The 19,686-nt window shown below is 40.6% G+C and overlaps 1 protein-coding gene across 3 annotated transcripts in view; it reads right to left on the minus strand.

Moving 5' to 3' along the window:
- Window positions 1–19,686, minus strand: part of ssh2a (slingshot protein phosphatase 2a) — a 172,327-nt gene that overhangs the window by 82,913 nt on the left and 69,728 nt on the right. The window contains exon 1 of one of the 3 annotated variants that reach the window (XM_060847941.1): window positions 5,667–5,794. The exons of the other annotated variants lie outside the window; for them this stretch is intronic. Within the exon in view, the coding sequence (XP_060703924.1) occupies window positions 5,667–5,794 (128 nt within the window). Of the gene's footprint in view, window positions 1–5,666; window positions 5,795–19,686 lie in introns of those variants that run through there. 3 annotated transcript variants of the gene reach the window in all.

Raw genomic sequence — 19,686 nt, forward strand, 5'->3', positions numbered from 1 at the left:
TTGTTCCCAAAGTTCCCAATTATAATCTATTTGTTTGCAGTCTTAGGCAGTTGAATACAGCACCATCCTCAATGCCTCTCCAGTGTTATCCACTTGAGTGGGACTACACTTGTTTGATTTCATTTTCATCCATTTAATTGCAAGCAGGATATTATCTGTAACGGCAGTTCTACTTCTATATAGATACTTCTGCTGCTTCCATGAATCTATTCCTGGGCCCCTTATTTCTTATTGAAATATTGAACATTGTCAACGTTATATTAAAAAAAACAGAATAACGGATATGATGTTACACCCATCTTTACATCAGCAGCAACTTTCTCTACTCCATGCGCTACAGTGCCAGGCTTCTGGTCTGAAATTCAGTACTGGATAAGAAGATCTGTCCAATTCAATGTCAGAAATTAAAACCTATTGTTTTCCATCACCATCACAAACCTACTCACGAACCACAAACTCTACATCCCCTTCCCCAGCAATTATCAGAGATTGAGCCAGATTGTTTCCAATTCTCATGCCATATTTTAGGACCAAGTTGAGCTTCTGATTTCATAGCCACATCATCACTAAGAATGCCTATTTCCTACTCTTAAAAGTTGTTTAATGCTGTACTAGGGGGCGGCATGGTGGCTCAGTGATTAGCACTACTAATCACTACTACTACTGGCACGAGGGTCCCAGGTTTGATTCCAGTCTTGGGTGACTGTCTGTGTGGAGTTTGCACATTCTCCCCATGTCTACGGGGCACCGTCCAGGTGCTCCAGATTCCTCCCACAGTCCAAAGATGTAAGAGTCAGGTGAATTGGCCATGCGAAATTGCCCATAGTGTTAGGTGCATTAGTTGGAGGGAAATGGGTCTGGGTGGTTACTCTTCGGAGGGTTGGTGTGGACTAATTGGGCCGAAGGACCTGTTTCCACACTGTAGGGAATCTAATCTATTCTAGCCTCAATTCATTAGCTCGAAACCTTTTTTGATGCCTTTGTTACCTCTAGACTTGACTATTTCAATTCACTCATGCCAAATTCCTACATTTTCCCACCATAAACTTTAAATCATCCAGAACTTTGCTGCTGATGTTAAATTTTCAAGAAATTTTGTTCACCCATCAGCCCTGCACACGTGAACTCACATGGTGGGCAATATGACAACTGTAAAATTCTCATCCTCATTTTCAAATACTTCCATGGTCAGGCTCCTCGATGTCTATTTTCTTCCAGAACCACATTGGAATTTATGCATTCATCTAATGCTGGTCTCTTAAACATCCTCAAGTTAACTGCTCTACAATTTGTGGCCATGCTTTCAACTGCTGTGGTGCTAGTCCACCTTTCATTTCACCTTTAAGACACCACTCAAACCCTGTCCCTTCAACTAAGCTTGCGACTATTTAACCTAATATTAATCATCATGGTATGGTTCAGTGTCAAATTTCTAAAAGTGCTGTGGGACATTTTATATCAGTGGAACTAAATAAGTTGCTGTTCTTGAGAAAATATTTACCACAGTGAACAGACGTTTATAATTAAACATACTCATCTACATCAATGGTTTTTAGAGCCCCTGTGATGCAATGGTAATGTCTCCACTTCTAGGCCAGGAGGCCTGGGTTCAATGCCACCTTCTCCTAAACAGGATGATTAGAAAATATCCAGAATATTGGTGTCGCCATGAATTCTGCATAGCCGGTGCAGAATTTCCCCATTGGTGTGTAAGCAGTACAATGGAGGCGATTCAAAACATATTCCAACACAACAATTATGCTTCAACAGTTGCTCACAGACAGTCCAAATCAGCTTTGAATACTGCAAACATTTCCAAAACCAACTTTCATTAGGAGTGTTTATTTGCCAATAAAGGGAAAATCAATATAGAAGCATTTTTCTTGCTAAATCAAACAAGTATCTTTACAAAGCAGGAGAGGAACAGCGATAAATACAGTTGTCAAACAAGACTGAACTTCTGGTCTCCTGTTCAACTTGTAAAGGAGAAAGAGGGTAGTTCTAATATTAGTCTTAAAAATGAGAAAAGAATTTAAAAATCAATTTCAAGTGAGTGACCAGTTTTTGATGTTTATCTGATACCCTTCACAGATGTCTGAAATTTCAAAGCATAAACTAAAAGGAAAATAAAAGGGGTCACAACCATTTTCAACACAATTAAAACCCTACAACATAACCTTCATCAGCTACTTTTATTCCAAGTACATACCCTTCGAGTTGCCAGATGCAGAACAACTAACTTTTCCTTGTGTGCACTAACTGGTTTCTCATTTGCAATAGTAACTGAAGTCTAGATCATAGATTCAGATTCCTTACAGTGTGGGAAGAGGCCTTTCGGCCATCAAGTCTGTACAAACCCTCCAAAGAGTATCCCTGCTAGGTCCACATCCCTACCCTTTTCTCATAACCCTGCATTTACCCTCTTTGTTGCTAAATAGAATTCATATATATCAAAAAAGGTTAAATAAAGCTTACCGTTTTGATATGTTGGCAGAAATCTAGTAAATTGAGACTCCAAGCAAAAAGAACTTGAGGAATTATAGACATACCAATTCATTTTTGCAAAATAATATTGTATCAGCATCAACAATAATAAACAGTGACAAACATACCAAATACCTGATGAGAGAGATTTACTCCAGGGTGTAGCATAAAACAAGCATGAGATAAAGTTGCATTTATGCTACATTAATATCTATTCTTACAGTGCTGGCTCAACTTGATTTTTCAAGAACAGACCCAAGCTTTCATGAATTTCAGCCACCTTAATGCAAGTGGCAGGTTGATTCAGGTGCCATGAATTTGAGAGTGTATTGTACAAAAACTGCTAAAATCATAAAAATTAAAAATTACCAAAGTTGATTGAAACAAAGAATGAGAATCAGAGTTGGCAAACAAAACAGAGTACACGAGCAAGACAAATCAAAAGATGCTTTGCTGAAACACTTTACAGGAAATTAAATACTTCGAAGTGCAGTTTATCTTACAAGTAACCAATAAAACTACCAATTTATACCCTAGCCAGATCCCAGTCATTTTAAAGATTGCAACCTCATGACAAGCTGAAACCATAGTAAGGTGCTTCTTAAATAAAATGCTTTTACTTCAAAACTAGAAATACCATTAAATTTATTATTGACAGAGGAACAGCAGTCAGGCCACAGAGAATTAACATTCCTGTGTATCTTAATGAAATAAAACAAAATAGTCAGCTCCAACAGGAAAGAAACCTTTCACACTAGAAAGCCTAGATTATGTAGTTCTTGATCCCATATGACCTTCTGACTTAAGTGGCAAGGCCCACAATTAAGTTACAAATACAGTGCTTCCTAAGTTTTCTCTGCCTGTGACTTCATTTTGACCCTTGAAAATTGTCATGACCCTATCAGAGCAGACACAGGAGGGAGAATCTGGGAAATTGAGGGGAGGGGGCAGAACTATACTGCAGCCAATACTGCCCCTAAACTTATAACTCCAAAATTTGACTAGCTACCCCACTTCAAGTGCTGACTCCCACTCTGGGTAACCCTGGACAAATGGACCAGATAAAAGGCCTGATGACTTTCAGATAAAGTGTGAATTAAAATCAGTACAAAATAAACTTGCCCTCCTTGTAACAATGATTCTACAACAGTCAAGAATATATCTGTATCAGTTATGAACTCTTGCAAATGTGCTGAACAGATTCTTCCCTCATCCACCAAAAACTTAAATTGGAATTACATTTTGTCCTTTCATTAATTGTGACACCTTTCCAGTACAGACTGGCAAACACCTACAAAATAACAGTTTTTCTTAAGTATTTAAATGTCCATGAAAGATTTTGGGAAATCGCAAGGGCCTCAAACACTTGCCAGTTCTTTGTCATTCAACATTGACTAGTTTTGTACAAGTACTCAGAATTTCCACTACTGCAGGTTCCCCATGGGAGATTAATTAGTAAGGTTAGATCTCATGGAAAACAGGGAAAACTAGCCGTTTGGATACTGAACTGGCTCAAAAGGTAGAAGATGGAGGGTGGTGGTGGAGGGTTGTTTTCCAGACTGGAGACCTGTAACCAGTGGAGTGCCACAAGGATCGGTGCTGGGCCCTCTACTTTTTGTCATTTATATAAATGATTTGGATGCAAGCATAACAGGTACAGTTAGTGGACACCAAAACTGGAGGCGTAGTGGACAGCAAAGAGGGTTACCTCAGATTACAACAGGATCTGGACCAGATGGGCGAATAGGCAGAGAAGTGGCAGATGGAGTTTAATTCAGATAAATGCAAGGTGCTGCATTTTGGGAAAGCAAATCTTAGCAGGAGTTGTACACTTAATGGTAAGGTCCTAGGGAGTGCTGCTGAACAAAGAACCTTGGAGTGCAGGTTCATAGCTCCTTGAAAATGGAGTCGCAGTGAAGAAGGCGTTTGGTATGCTTTCCTTTATTGGTCAGAGTATTGAGTACAGGAGTTGGGAGGTCATGTTGCGGCTGTACAGGACATTGTGTTAGGCCACTGTTAGAATATTGCGTGCAATTCTGGTCTCCTTCCTATCAGAAAGATGTTGTGAAAATTGAAAGGGTTCAGAAAAGATTTACAAGGATGTTGCCAGGGTTGGAGGATTTGAGCTACAGGGAGAGGCTGGGGCTGTTTTCCCTGGAGCGGAGGCTGAGGGGTGACCTTATAGAGGTTTACAAAATTACGAGGGGCATGGATAGGATAAATAGACAGTCTTTTCCCTGGGGTGGGGGAGTCCAGAACTAGAGGGCATATGTTTAGGGTGAGAGGGGAAAGATATAAAAGAGACCTAAGGGACAACTTTTTCACGCAGAGGGTGGTACGTGTATGGAATGAGCTGCCAGAGGGTGTGGTGGAGGCTGGTACAATTGCAACATTTAAGAGGCATTTGGATGGGTATATGAATAGAAAGGGTTTGGAGGGATATGGGCCGGGTGCTGGTAGGTGGGACTAGATTGGGTTGGGATATCTGGTCGGCATGGATGGGTTGGACCGAAGGGTCTGTTTCCATGCTGTACACCTCTAAGACTAAGACTATGTACATGGAAGACTGATTAAGATGTTCATAGTGGGGGATAGGGCAAAGTTTCCTCACTTAGTCAGGAAAAGAAAGGCCCAGTACTTCAACACTCAACTGCTCTTCCTGGCAGATCAATTAAGCAGCAGCATTAATCCCAAGTGTGCAAATTCTACACAAATACAGGACAGCATGGATGGGGAGGCTGCATTCTTAAAAGACAGACAGATAGACACAGTCAGGTTCTTGAATAGTAATGGGATCAAAGGATTTGGGGAGAAGGCTGAATGAGGTTGAGAATATCTCAGCTACGGCAGAACAGACTCAAAGGGGCCAAATGGCCTAATTCTGTACCTATATCTTATTCTGAAAAAAAGATTCAATTTCCCTCAACATTGCTCACTCATTAATATTTCATACAATGCTTAAGTGAAAAGACATCGATATGATTGCAACATTGCTGCAAGTGTGGAAAAGAGCCAAGCCAGCAAATTTATGTTATTCAACACATCGAAGTACAAGTTTCAAGCATTAAATAACAACAGCTTTTTGAAAAAGTACTAAGTTACTAGGTGCTCTACACAGCACACACTTTATACGTGGTTGAAACTGTACAATATCAAATTACAGCATAGTTATTTGTACTTACAGAAGGTTGATTTCATTCTGTGAAATAACCGCATTTTCTGAGAAATAAGGGGTCATCTTCACGCAACAGCAAGAACACCAGCTTCCCACCTCTGCTTTGCCTTCACTCAAGATAGCGTCCAAAGTCATTTGGAGACTTAGCTTTGGGTGCACACTTTATATATACTTCTAAAGAGAGCTATCCTTACTTTCAAAATGAACCTCAATAAACGAGCCCATTTAAATTGTTAAAATCAAACCAGAGGTCGTTAACATTATGGAGAACTGGAGGTCAAATCGGTTGAAGGAGTTAACCCACAGGACGTACATGCGCTGTCTGGGTTTTGGAGGAGGACTGGATTATTTTGTCCCACAGAGAGCAAGCGAAAGAGCACCGCTGTCAAGAGTGGTTTTCGGATATGCTCAGCCCTGAACCGTGGTTCTGGCAATGCTGCCTCTAGCTGCCGTGATGCAGTTCCAATCAGGAAAACGCGTCGAATTCCGGACAAATCACATGGGTCATTGGCTCATTCTGAAGCTTGTTGGAGATTGGATTGGTAGAATCTCCAATTCTTTCCTCTTAACCTATCCGCTCTCAGTTGTTGCGAGCTTCCCCTCGATCTTTGGTCTGTGTAGAAAGCCCACGCTGATCTTATCCGGCTCTGGTTTCCTGGTCAGCTGTGCACTTCCTTTACTGAGTTTATCAGACAGACAAGCAGTGGTTGTGCAACCGTCACACAATCGCGAAAAAAAACTCGAGAGAGGGAAAAAAATCCCCCCACCCCCCGATTTCCCGGTGTCAGATTTATCACTGAATAGCCACTTCGAGCCAAAATATTACCTTTTGATTTTTCCAGTACTGTAATTCCTATGCTATCGGGATAACCGACGCGTAGCTACTTTCCACGAAAATTCGTGTTTTCAATAGATTCGTGGTTCAATAGTACGTAACTCAAACAAAAAAAATCAATCCACGTTCGTCTGACAACATTCCATGAGGACGACGACAAATGTCCCACGGAACTTCATACCCACATTTTTCTTCACCTCTGCTTGGACATGTGCTAATGACCAAGTGTAGATAAAAATCCAAATATCAAATACTGGGAACTGAAACTAGCCTTTACTTCAATATTCTATTTCATTTATCTTGATGTGGCAAATTTATACATATAAAAAAAGAGTTTCTGGCTTTCCTAAAAATGTAGTGAGCAAATACATTGACTAGTATGGTTATGATTGATAAGTACAGCTTGTGCATATCCTGTAAACTGCATTTATTGAGAACACTGATGGAGACTTGGTGCTTACTAATCACTTTGGAGTATGAACGTTGTAGCAATGGGAGAGTGGCATAGAGGCAGGTGTGGAACCATTGGAAGCTGTACCCACTGGATTGTACACAAGCAGCTGAGACCATATATAGTGCTTTCAAAATGTTTTTCACTGTGACCCCATAGTGAGGCCTGATAATCGCAGTGACCTCAGTGAGGTAGAAGGTAGAGGTTAAAAACAGGAGAGGAGTTTTTTTTTATATAGGCCTCTGCAGAGTTCTAGGGAGGTGGAAGAGAGGATTAGCAAAATTATTCTGGGTAGGAGTGAAAGGAACAGGGTGGTCATTGCAGGGGGCTTTAACTTCCCTAACAGCGACTGGAAATGCTATAACTCTAGTACGTCGGATGGATCAGTTTTTGCCCAATGTGTACAGGAGGGTTTCCTGACTGTATGTCGAAGGGTCGACAAGAGGGGAGGACACACTGATTCTGGTACTTGGTAATGAACCAGGCCAGGTGTTTGATTTAGTTGTAGGTGAGCACTTTGGAGAGAATGACCATAATACAGTTACGTTTCGTTTAGCGATGGAAAGGAATAGGTCCATGCCACAGGTCAAGAGTTATCTAAGGGGCAAGGGCAATTATAGTGTGATTAGGCAAGAATTAGGATCCATAGAAGGGGGTAGCAAAATGCAGGGGATATAGACAATAGAAATGTGGAGCTGGTTTAAGGAACAGATATTGTGTGCCCTTGATAGGCATGGCCCTGTCAGGCAGGGAGGAATAATAAGGTAAGGGAACCATGGTTTACTACAGAAATTGCATCTCTTGTTAAGAAGAAGAAGGAGGCTTATGTGTTGATGAGGCAAGATGGTTCAGATGAGGCGATGGAGAGTTACAGATCAGCTAGGAAGGATTTAAAGAGAGAGTTAAGAAGAGCAAAGAGAAGACACGAACAGTCTTTAGCAAATAGAATAAAGGAGAATCCTAAAGCTTTCTATAGGTATGTGAGGAATAAAAGGATGATTAGGGTAGGAGTAGGGCCAGTCAAAGATAGAAGTGGGAAGTTGAGTGTGGACCCTGTGGAGATCGGAGAGGTGCTAAACAAACATTTTTTGTCGGTTTTCACTCAGGAAAAGGAGAATATTGTAGAGAAGAATGAGGTAGGACATATGAAACTAGAAAAGATCAAGGTTAGTTACGAACAGGTGTTATCAATTCTAGGAGGAGTGAAACTGGACAAGGCCCCTGGGCCAGATGGGATTTATCAGAGGATTGTCTGGGAAGCTAGGGAGGAGCCTTTGGCTTTGATATTTGAGTCGTCATTATCTACAGGTTTAGTACCCGAGGACTGGAGGATTGCAAATGTGCCCTTGTTCAAGAAGGGCAGAAGAGATGACCCAGGTAATTATAGACCAGTGAGCCTTACGTCTCTTGTAGGAAAGGCTTTGGAAAGGATTACAAGATTTATAATCATCTAGCAAGCAACAATTTGATTTCAGATAGTCAACATGGTTTTGTCAAGGGCAGATCGTGTCTCACAAACCTCTGAGTTTTTTGAGAAGTGACCAAGCATGTAGATGAGAGTAGGGCAGTTGACGTGGTATACATGGACTTCAGTAAAGCCTTTGATAAGGTTCCACATGGTAGGCTGTTGGAGAAAATGCAGAGGCATGGAATTGAGGGTGATGTAGCAGTTTGGATTAGAAACTGGCTTTCTGAAAGAAGGCAGTGAGTGGTGGTTGATGGAAAATATTTAGCCTGGAGTCCGGTCACTAATGGTGTGCCACAAGGAACTGTTTTGGGACCACGGCTGTTTGTCATTTTTATAAATGACTTAGACACAGGCATAAGTGGATGGATTAGTAAATATGCAGACTACACTAAAGTCAGTAGAGTAGTGGACCGTGTGGAAGAATGTTACAAGTTGCAGGGGGACTTGGATATACTGCAGAATTGGACTGAGAGGTGGTAAATGGAGTTCAATGCAGCTAAATGTGAGGTGATGCACTTTGGGAAGAATAACAGGAAGGCAGAGTACTGGGTCGATGGAAAGATTCGTGGTAGTATGAATGTGCATAGGGATCTTGGAGTCCATGTACATAGATCCCTGAAAGTTACCACCCAGGTGGATAGTGCTGTTAAGCAGGCATACGATATGTTAGGTTTCATTGGTAGAGGGATTGAGTTCCGGAGCCGCAATATCATGCTGCAACTATACAAAACGCTGATGCGGCCACACTTAGAATATTGTGTACAGTTCTGGTCTCCATATTTCGGGAAGGATGTGGAAGCATTAGAAAAAGGTGCAGAGGAGATTTACCAGGATGTTGCCTGGTCTGGAGGGAAGGTCTTTTGAGGAAAGGCTGAGAGACTTGAACCTGTTCTCATTGGCAGGAAGAAGGCTAAGAGGGGATTTGATAGAGACATACAAGATGATCAGAGGATTAGATAGGATAGATAGTGAAAGTCTTTTTCCTAGAATGATGACGTTAGCATGTATGAGGGGGCATAACTGCCAATTGAGGGGTGATAGATTTAAGACAGAGGTCATAGGCAGGTTCTTTACATAGAGAGTGGTAAGGGTGTGGAATGCCCTACCTGCTAATGTAGTCAACTCAGCCACATTAGGGAGATTTAAACAATCCTTAGATAGGCACATGGATGATTTTGGGATAGTGTAGGTAGACGAGCTGAGAATATTTCACAGGTCAGTGCAACATCGAGGGCCGAAGGACCTGTTCTGCACTGTGTTGTTCTATGTTCTATTGTTTAATGGGTGTGCCTGGGTTATTGATGATGTCAGCGTGTACGAGGGGTGATAGATTTAAGCCAGATATCAGAGGCAGGATCTTCACGCAGAGTGGTAAGGGCGTGGAATTCCCTACCTGCTAATATAGTCAACTCAGCCACATTAGGGAGATTTAAACAATCCTTAGATAATCACATGGATGATTTTGGAATAATGTAGGGGGACAAGCTGAGAATAGTTCACAGGTTGGCCCAACATCGAAGGCCGAAAGGCCTGTTCTACGCTGTACTGTTCTATGTTCTATGAAAGTGGGATGCAGTGCTTGTTGGAAACCTCAAGAGCTCAGTTTTTTTTGGAGCAAAGAACCATCTCATGAGAATACAAGTGTGTCCACTTGGACAAGTAAAGGAATTCACCAATTTTGCAATAATTATTGAAGAATCCAACTCCTCCCTATCGCTAGAAAAACAACTTGCAACCACATCCTTCTGAACCACTTACTGCAAAATTTCGACCATGATCTGCTACCACTGAGTCAGAACAGCTTCAGAGAAAGGTGAATGAAATATTGATATGGTGTTTTCAGTAGGACAGCTCCAAAGGAATACCAAGGATAGGACATGGAATTCTATACAACGTTTACTGATCTGACCAATGTCTTTGTAGCACAGTCAATCGCAAAGGCCTTGGGAAATAGGGAAGTAGGTTTTGAAAATTCCACAAAGGCATTCTCGCACATTTCTTGAATAATGAAGAAGGTTCTCTGATCCAGTCTGAGTCACGAATAGTTAAAAAGGGCTGCATTCAAATGTCAACCCTCTTCAGCATATTTTTCTCCACCGTGCTTGCCAATGCTTTACACAATCGTAATCCTAGTGTCAAAATCATATATTGCATGGGTGGGAAGCTGCTTAATTTGAGGTTTTCTCCAGGCAAAGGTCACCAGTGACAGACTTTACAATTTCCTGTTTCCCCATGACTATGCACCGGATCCCAGTTCAGGGTTGGACAAGCATTGCAGTTTGTTCTTCAACGCATGCAATTACTTGAGCCTTACAATTAGCATGAAAAAAACCTATTAAATTAACTGCTTCAGCAAAGTCCTATCTCAAGCTAAAGTTTTCAGTCCATGACTAGAATGTGTCAGCAGTGGATAAGTTCACTTATCTCAGCAACACACATCTCTCACGCTCTGTCTCTATATTAATGACCAGATGCATGTAAGAACTGCAAATGCAAGTGTAGTCTTGGTAGATTCTGAATGTCAGTCTGAGAATGTACAAGAATAAATCTGCCAACCAGACTGACAGTTTATAGAACAATAATTCTGTCCACTCTACACAGAAAATTTGGACTGTGTACCAGTATCACATAAAGAAGTTCAAACAATTTCACTTGAGCTACCTTCAAAAGCTTCTAAAAATCAGATAGCAGAAGACAATACCTGACACGGAGGTGCTCACAAACTGATACACTAATAATCCAGACCATGCTAAGAAAATCACAGCTGGGTGGTCAAGAAACCAAAATGCCTAATAATGTACTTGCTTGTCCCAGTGAATCTTCTATGCAAAGCTAAAGCTCGAGATGTCTGCCACAGAGTTCGAAAAACATTCTGAAGGCTTCACTTAGGGGTTTTGTTAATAACTGATTAGGGAGAGGCTTGCTGCACCAGACAAATTAAAAGTGCAACGTCTGTTGAAAGCAAGCACACATTAGAAACAGGGAGAAAACAAAAACAGGCAATTACACATCAACTTGTCCAAAACTCAACTATATCCAATCATATTTTAGTAGAAATGTTGGGCACAAATCAGCTTTAGGAGTCACTTTACATACCAACAGCACCTTATCAAACATCCCAGGTGATGAACAAGGCTAACTTCGCCTTGAAAAATAAAGTCTAATAGAGTCCTACTTGGAAGTGCATAAGTGGTAAACAAATAAGTGAAGACAAAACTCATGCCCAGCAAACTAGCAAGCTGACAAGTTTGCAGATGCACAAAAAAATCACTTAATTGAAGCATCAGATTGCCAGCAAATATGAAACTTAACCTCACTATGGAACAATAATTTGGAGAAGTAGGGGTGAGAAGGAGGAAGTAAATTTAAAAATATTAACTTTTAAAATACAGAAGAGACATAATAATACTCTATCTTTTCTCCCTCTCAAATTGACCCAGCTTTTGTCTCCATCTGCAGTCAAGTGTTATGCATACAAAGTTAGCGAGTCCCAGTACAGGATTCAACAGAGCAAAAACACGGCTGAAATTAATGTTATCCACTGCAGATTGCAAATCACATATAATACATGTCTAACAGGAATCATTTGGCCACAATCAGGCAGAATATCTGGAAGATTTTTTCTGTTACCAGAACAGGAACACTGAAAGCAAAGGGATTCATTTCTGACCTTGGCAAGAATCCACTAACTCAGCATATGATGTGACGTATTTACACAGTGGCTGCCCTTCCTGGAATCTTTTTAACTATAAACAAATTCTTAGGAAAAATAAATTCTTAGCAGAAATTAGTCACTTGTAATAGCTTTTAAGATGGTATTTTTATAGTGTATGAATATTGATACCTTTAATGTCAGAAGGGTACCATCGTGAACTGTTTTAAACAGAAAGCATGGATTTTGACATTTTACACGATTTGGGAAATGATCTTGGCAATGTTTCTCTGGATAATATATTCTGCGGAGATCTAAGTTGGCTTTTTACACCCTGAATGAAATCACTCAGTCTACATTACAGAAATTCAACTAAAGCTTATTCATTTAGTAGGACAGCGTAATTAGCAACCAGCAGTTCTTCCTTCCCTTAGAATTTCTTGCTCATGGGAATTATTTCAGAACCATGGAAGTTTCCAGCACAGAAAGACCTTCGTTTTAAATCTGTTTGAGTCTGGCATTTTGCTACAACGAAAATGCTTGTTTCCTTGTTCGCTTCCCATAATCCTGCAAGTTTTCCTGCATCCTGTACATATCTATTTGACTTCAAAAATACAAATCATCAGTACAGCTCAACTAATGCCCATGACAAGAGACCATCCACTGTAATTTCTTTCAACTTGTATTTTATTCTCCGAATAAGGCCAAGGCCATTTGACAACTCTACAGCCACTGGATTAAATCTGCCAAACATCATCTGCCAACAGTGTTTACCTATAGAAAACACTTTCAAACTGATCATGGATGTGTGTGTGCAAAGTGAAGTCAGCTAGAAGCAGGCAGACATGGAACGTGACTGAAGTGCAAGAAAAATCTTGATTTCTTAGATGAGCTGTGTTTCTTTGTCAGCCTGCCTGTTGTACAGGCTCCTTACTCTGGGGTGGAAATTCTACTTCACAGACACCAACAATCAGCTCCAAGAGGAAAATGGAAGAAGAAAGGAGGGGCTGGTGTGTGTATGGCAGGATGGAAAGAGGATTGTTGATTGTGAGAACAGGGCAATGAGAGTTTGGAAGAGGGTCTACTTAATATTGTCAGTGAAGGGATGAACCAGCAGTTGGGTGGAGAGTGAGAAAGAGAGAGCGCGGCATACACATAGAAAGGGAGACAGAGAGCGCGAGTGCACATTTGTGTTGATTGTATGAAAGACAGAAAGAAACAAACAATTGGTGGTTAAGTTGAGAGTGGGGGGGGTGGACTTTTCTGTAAATGAGAGAATACAGAGACCTCGGGTAAAACCATTGTGAGCACACAAAGTAAAGGACTTTTATAAATAACTTCAAAAACAGATTCTCATATTTATGATGCAATATAGCTTGATCAATAATATAGAAGTTTTCATACTTGCATGCTGCTACCCTGTTCTATTTTTATTTGCATCAGTTTGTTTCCACTGCCTGTCAGTGGACCTCGTACCCCCCCATGGCCAGTTTCTCAATAAAGCACTGATTGCAATTGATTGATGGACTCCCAGACCCCAACTGACAAGCTGGCCACACAGGGCATCGGGCCTGCAGCACGGGTTGGCAATAAGCTTACTTGGAGCTGGGTTAATTCCAGCAGCCATGGGCTGAGGCCCTTAAGTGGTCTTTAATTGGTCACTTTAAATTGCTTCTGTCACCTCTCTACACATTCTAGTAACCTGTCCTCTGAAGTCTTTGACAGTATTGCGTCAACACTTTCCTGCTCTTGTAGATTGAACATGTTCCATAATATAAATATGGCAACCAAAGGCTTCAAGCTAAAGGTTTGGTTATATTATAACATCAGGCATCTGGACTTTTTATGGCAATTCCAATTTATGTGATCTTGAAATCAAAACAGCTTTAGTCAATACACTCAAAGGTAAACTGCTTAGTCAAATAACAAAGAATAGTGAACTTTGAGCCATTAAGAAAAATTATAAACTATTTTGAGCAAAGAATGTGATAGACCCTAGCCAGAGCTGAAGCAGATGAATGTAGAAAGTGCCCTTATTTGAGGTTAAAAGTTCCATCAATAAACAAAAAGATGAAAACTAATAGTACTGATTACTCTTTTCCCACTGCTAACATGATTCTGATCACTTTGAATAATAAGTCTATTGTACAATAATTTAAAAGCTTATAGTTAAGGTCAGATTTAAATCAATCTTTTGAGCAAAATCAATACACTACTGGCACATTTAATTAGTGTAGCCCATTTGTACACAAATTAACAAATTCCTTTGCAAAATTGATTAGGTCTTAAAATTATTCCCACAGTTCCCAGAATTGACAGTTAAGTTAACACGATGGCTACAAGAACAGATCAGAGGGTGGATGTGTTAGAAAATAATCTGACTGCCCAAGGCCGGTCTAAAACATTTACAAAGGCACAAATCAGAAACATATGGTATATTCTCCAATTGCACGACAAGTGTAGCTCTAACAATATTCAAGAAGCCAGACGATTCAAGTTCTAGGCAGTTTACTCGATATAGGTTGTAAGTTTGCTTACAGAGCTGGTTGGTTTGTTCTCAGAGGTTACACCATACAAAGTAACAGAGTCAGTGAGCCTAGTGCTAGTGTTCTGTCCCACTTTCTATTTATGTGTCTTGGTCTGTTAAGGTGTGATATCATTTCTGGTCCTTTTTCTCAGAGGTTGGTAAATGGGGTCCAAATCGATGTTCATTGATGGAGTTCCAGTTTGAATGCCAGGCCTCAAGGAATTCTTGTGTATGCCTTTGGTTAGCCTGTCCTAGGATGGATGTGTTGTCCCAGTCGAAGTGGTGTCCTTCTTCATCCGTGTGTAAGAATTCCAGTGATAGTTGGTCAAGTCTTTTGGTGGGTATTGCTGCTCATGTATTCTGGTGGCTAGTTTCCTTCTGTCTGTCTGATGTAGTGTTTGTTTCAGTCCCTGCAGGGTATTTTGTATATTACATTTGTTTTGCTAACTATTGGTACAGGGTCCTTTAGGTTCATCAATAGCTGCTTCAGTGTGGTGATTGGTATCATGGTAGCCTGCAAACCTAAGGGTTGGAGTAGTCTAGTCATCATCTCAGAGATGTCTTTGATGTATGGTAGGATGTCTAGAGTCTGTGGGCGTTTTGTGTCTTGTTTTAACAATTGGCAGACTAAGCTCATTGGGAACCCGTTTTTAAATACGTTATGTAGATATATTTCTTCTGCTGCTCATTAGTTCCCGGGTGCTGCAGTGTGTTGTGGCCCATTTAAAAAATGCCCTGATGCAGCTCTTTTTGTGGGTGTTGGGATGATTGCTCCTGTAATTGAGTATCTGGTTAGTGTGTTACTTTCCTGTAGATGCTGGTCTGCAATTCTCCATTAACTGCTCGTTCCATCAAGGAAGGCAAGTCTTTTGTTGCTCTCTTCCTCTTTCCGTGAAATTAATGCCAGTAAGGATGCTGTTAATGATACTGTAGGTTTCTTCTCATTTGTTCTGTTTAGTGATGACAAAGATGTCATCCACGTACCGGACCCAAAGCTTGGGTTGGATAGAATCTAAAATGCATTTCTGATATGAACTTGGCTATTTCATGGCCAACTAATATGTACAAACATTAGATTACAATACAGGGCATACAGGAACATGCTTCAAGGACTTATAGGACAAGACAGAACATAGAACATAGAAAAATACAGCGCTGTACAGGCCCTTTGGCCCTCGATGTTGCGTCGATCCAAGCCCACCTAACCTACACTAGCCCACTATCCTCCATATGTCTATCCAATGCCCATTTAAATGCCCATAAAGAGGGAGAGTCCACCACTGCTATTGGCAGGGCATTCCATGAACTCACAACTTGCTTAGTAAAGAATCTACCCATAACATCTGTCCTATACCTACCACCCCTTAATTTAAAGCTATGCCCCCTCGTAATAGCTGACTCCATACGTGGAAAAAGGTTCGCATTGTCAACCCTAGCTAAACCCCTAATCATCTTGTACACCTCTATCAAGTCACCCCTAAACCTTCTTTTCTCCAATGAAAACAGCCCCAAGTGCCTCAGCCTTTCCTCATACGACCTTCCTACCATACCAGGCAACATCCTGGTAAACCTCCTCTGCACCTGTTCCAGTGCCTTCACATCCTTCCTATAGTATGGCGACCAAAACTACACACAATACTCCAGATGCGGCCACGCCAGAGCCTTATACAACTGCAACATGACCTCAGGACTCCGGAACTCAATTCTTCTACCAATAAAAGCTAGCATGCCATATGCCTTCTTCACAGCACTATTTACTGTGTGGCAACCAGATGAAGTAAGAGATCTTGGTGCCCTCATGTCTCATATTAATTATGAGACATAACTATTACCTTCCTCTAAAATGGGTGGTGGAAACAGAATTCGCAATAATTTTTAAAGTAAAATTGGACAAATCTACGAAAAGGTGAAATTCTCAGAACTGTGGGGAATGAGCAGAGGAATGGCATTATTTTAGTTTTTGAAGAGTTGTCCGTTTGAAGAGTTAGCAATAGACAATGGCTTCCTCCTGAGTTGTTTGATTCTCAGTACTTGGGTTTTTCCAGCCTTTCCTGTTTTCAACTTGATTTGCAGCTGCTGTAGTTTTTTTTCTTTTTATTCAATCCCTGATCTCTAAAGTTAGGCAAGCACCTAAAGGTTATGGAATTGATTTTAACTGATTCTGGGGGAAAAAGGGAGGGAAGGGGATCCTGGAGAGGGTCGACACGCAGACATTAGATTGGAGCAAGATGAATCTTGATGATGATGTTCACCCTATCCCTGGGCAATTTTTCATTTTGCACGGACATCTGGGCTCATATGAAGATGAGACAGTTATGTGAAGTACCAGAGAATTGCGACTGCTTAAAGACTTGGATCACAGTATAAATTAATACTTCCAATAAAAAGCCCCAGAAAAGGGGATGCAAGAATCAAAACAATGATCTTCCTCACATGAATTTAACGAAAAAGTAAATTCACAAGTAAATAAGATTGTTTTTCATGCTTAATGGGAGTACATCATAAAGGTAGTATTGTTGCCTTCTGTACTTTTGACTTGTGTTTTCTTCAAGGTTGGGTCTTTACTGAGAATAGAATCAATGAATGTACTCTCAGAATTTAACAAAAAGAAAATAAATTTCTTCATTACTATAAAACATTAACTCTTGGAATTATTTCATTATTAAACAAACTCACTGAATAAGTTTTTGCGATAAAGGCAGTTCTGTGGATAAATGTGATCTTCGGTATATCTCCTGCATCAGTACTTAGACTAGGACAAAATGAAATGACGCTCCATGTTTTTGGTACGATGAAATGTACACTTTGATATTCATTTTCAGCTACATAACATGATACCAATAGGCTTAACATAGTGTTTATTAAGCAATAGGGTCATGCAACATTAACATCTGTACACAAAGTACTATAGTGCAGGATATTATGTAGGCTTGATGACGACATTTCCTGGGAGGAGAAAAGTAAAGCTCAACATGAATATGCTTGTAACAAAAAAAAAGGTACTTTAGGGTCAAAAACTCCCTGTACTCTTCCAAAACACATAGAAAACTTAAAATTAACTCTGATTATTTTGGTCACTATGTACACTTTGAATTGGAAATATTTGATTCCTGAAGAATTCATGAGATAGCGCCATAGAAGTGGTACATCTGAAGGCTTTTGACAATAGTGTCCACCCTACAATTGAGCTGATTTTAATTGAAGTTAGTGGAGAAATTTGAACACAGATAAGGTTGATAAGCAGGGCACTGACATACAATACCACTAAAAAAGGAACAAGATGAGGCCATTTGCCTCTCGAGCCTGCTCTGCCATTTGGGTAGAATGGCTGATCTGTGACTCTTAAATGTTACATCAGATTCTTAATCAGCAGGGGAATCAATCTCAACCTTAAATATACTCAAGGATTCTGCCCCTACAGCTCTCTGATGCAAGGAGTTCGAAAGACACACAACCCCCAGAAGAAATTGGCACTGCTTAATTCTGAGACTGTACACACTGCTCCTAAATGTTTCCTTGAGGGAAAGCCCCTTAAGAGTCCTATATGTTTCAAAGAGATTATCTCTCATTTCTAAAATCCAGTAAGTAGAGTCCTAATCTGTTTACCCTTGCTCATTAGACAATCCCTCCATACTGGGAATCATCTTAGTGAATTTTCTCTGAACTGCAACAAATGAAATGGTATCTTTCCTTAAATAAGAGGACCAAAATACTGCAGATGTGATCTCACCAGCACATTGTACAAACGCAGTAAGACATCTCCAGTCTTATACTCCAACATTCTTGAAATAAGGGCCAACATTCCATTAATGTTCCACACTGCAGATTTCTTTACATTAGAAAACTAGACAAAACAGACAATCAGGAATCAACTTACTTGGGGGAGCAGGTTCTTGGGACTTTAACTGGCTGTATTAAATGTTTGCCATTGTTTTTCAACCATATTTTGCTAGATAATAAACTTTTTCAATCCAGTCCAGCCAACTTTGCCTTCATCCTATATAATTACATGTATACAAGTTTTGCAGAGTTCCATAAGATTGTAAAATGTAGGAGCAGAATTAGCCTATTAGGCCCATTGAGTCTGCTTAACTCAATGTCTGGACTGTTTCTCACTCTCATTCCCCTGCTCTTGTATTCTAGCCTTCTTGAAATGAATGCTAACATTGCATTTGCCTTCCTAACTGCTGAACCTGTATGTTAGTCTTAACAGAATCCTGAACGAGGACTCCCAAACCCCTTTGTGCTTTAGAATTCCAAAGCCTTTCCCACTTAGAAAATAATCTACACCTTTATTCTTCCTACTAAAGTGCATAACTTCACACTTTCCCACATTTGTATTCCATCTGCAACTTCTTTGCACACTCTCCTAGCGTGTCCAGGTTCTTCTGCAGTCTCCCCATTTCCCCAACACTGTCCCTCCACCTATCTTTGTGCATTACAAACTTAGCAACAACACCCTTAGTTCCTTCATCCAGATCCTTAATGTAAGTTGTGGTCCCAATGCTGCAGAAATCCATGAGTTACTGGGTGCCATCTTAAAAAAAAGACTCCTTTATTCTCCCTCTCTACGTGCTGCCAGCCAACTAGTCTTCAATCTATTCAAGTAACTTGCCCTGAACACTGTGGGACATCTCTTATTTAGCAGCCTCTTGTACCACACCTTGTCAAAGGCCTTCTGGGAATTCAAACAGAAAATGTCTCTTGGCTCTGCTCTGTCTAATTTGCTCACTATCTCCTCAAAGGAATTCTAACAGATTTGTCAGGTACAACCTTCCCTTGAGGAATGTGTTGGCTCAGCTTTAGTTAACACTGAAATTCCAAATACAACCTCAATCTTAATAATGGACTCTAAAATGTTACCAGTGACGGAGGTCAGGCTAACTGGCATATGATTTCCTGTCTTCTACCTCCCTCCCTTTTTAGTAGGCATGCAGGAGGCTGGAAGAACACAGCAAGCCAGGCAGCATCAGGAGGTGATGAAGTCGATGTTTTGGATGTAACCCTTCTTCAGGGCTCCCGAAGGGTTACACTTGAAATGTTGACTTCTCCACTTCCTGATGCAGCCTGGCTTGCTGTGTTCTTCCAGCCTCC

The sequence above is a fragment of the Hemiscyllium ocellatum genome, chromosome 31 (genome assembly GCF_020745735.1).
Source record: "Hemiscyllium ocellatum isolate sHemOce1 chromosome 31, sHemOce1.pat.X.cur, whole genome shotgun sequence".
NCBI lineage: Eukaryota > Metazoa > Chordata > Chondrichthyes > Orectolobiformes > Hemiscylliidae > Hemiscyllium > Hemiscyllium ocellatum.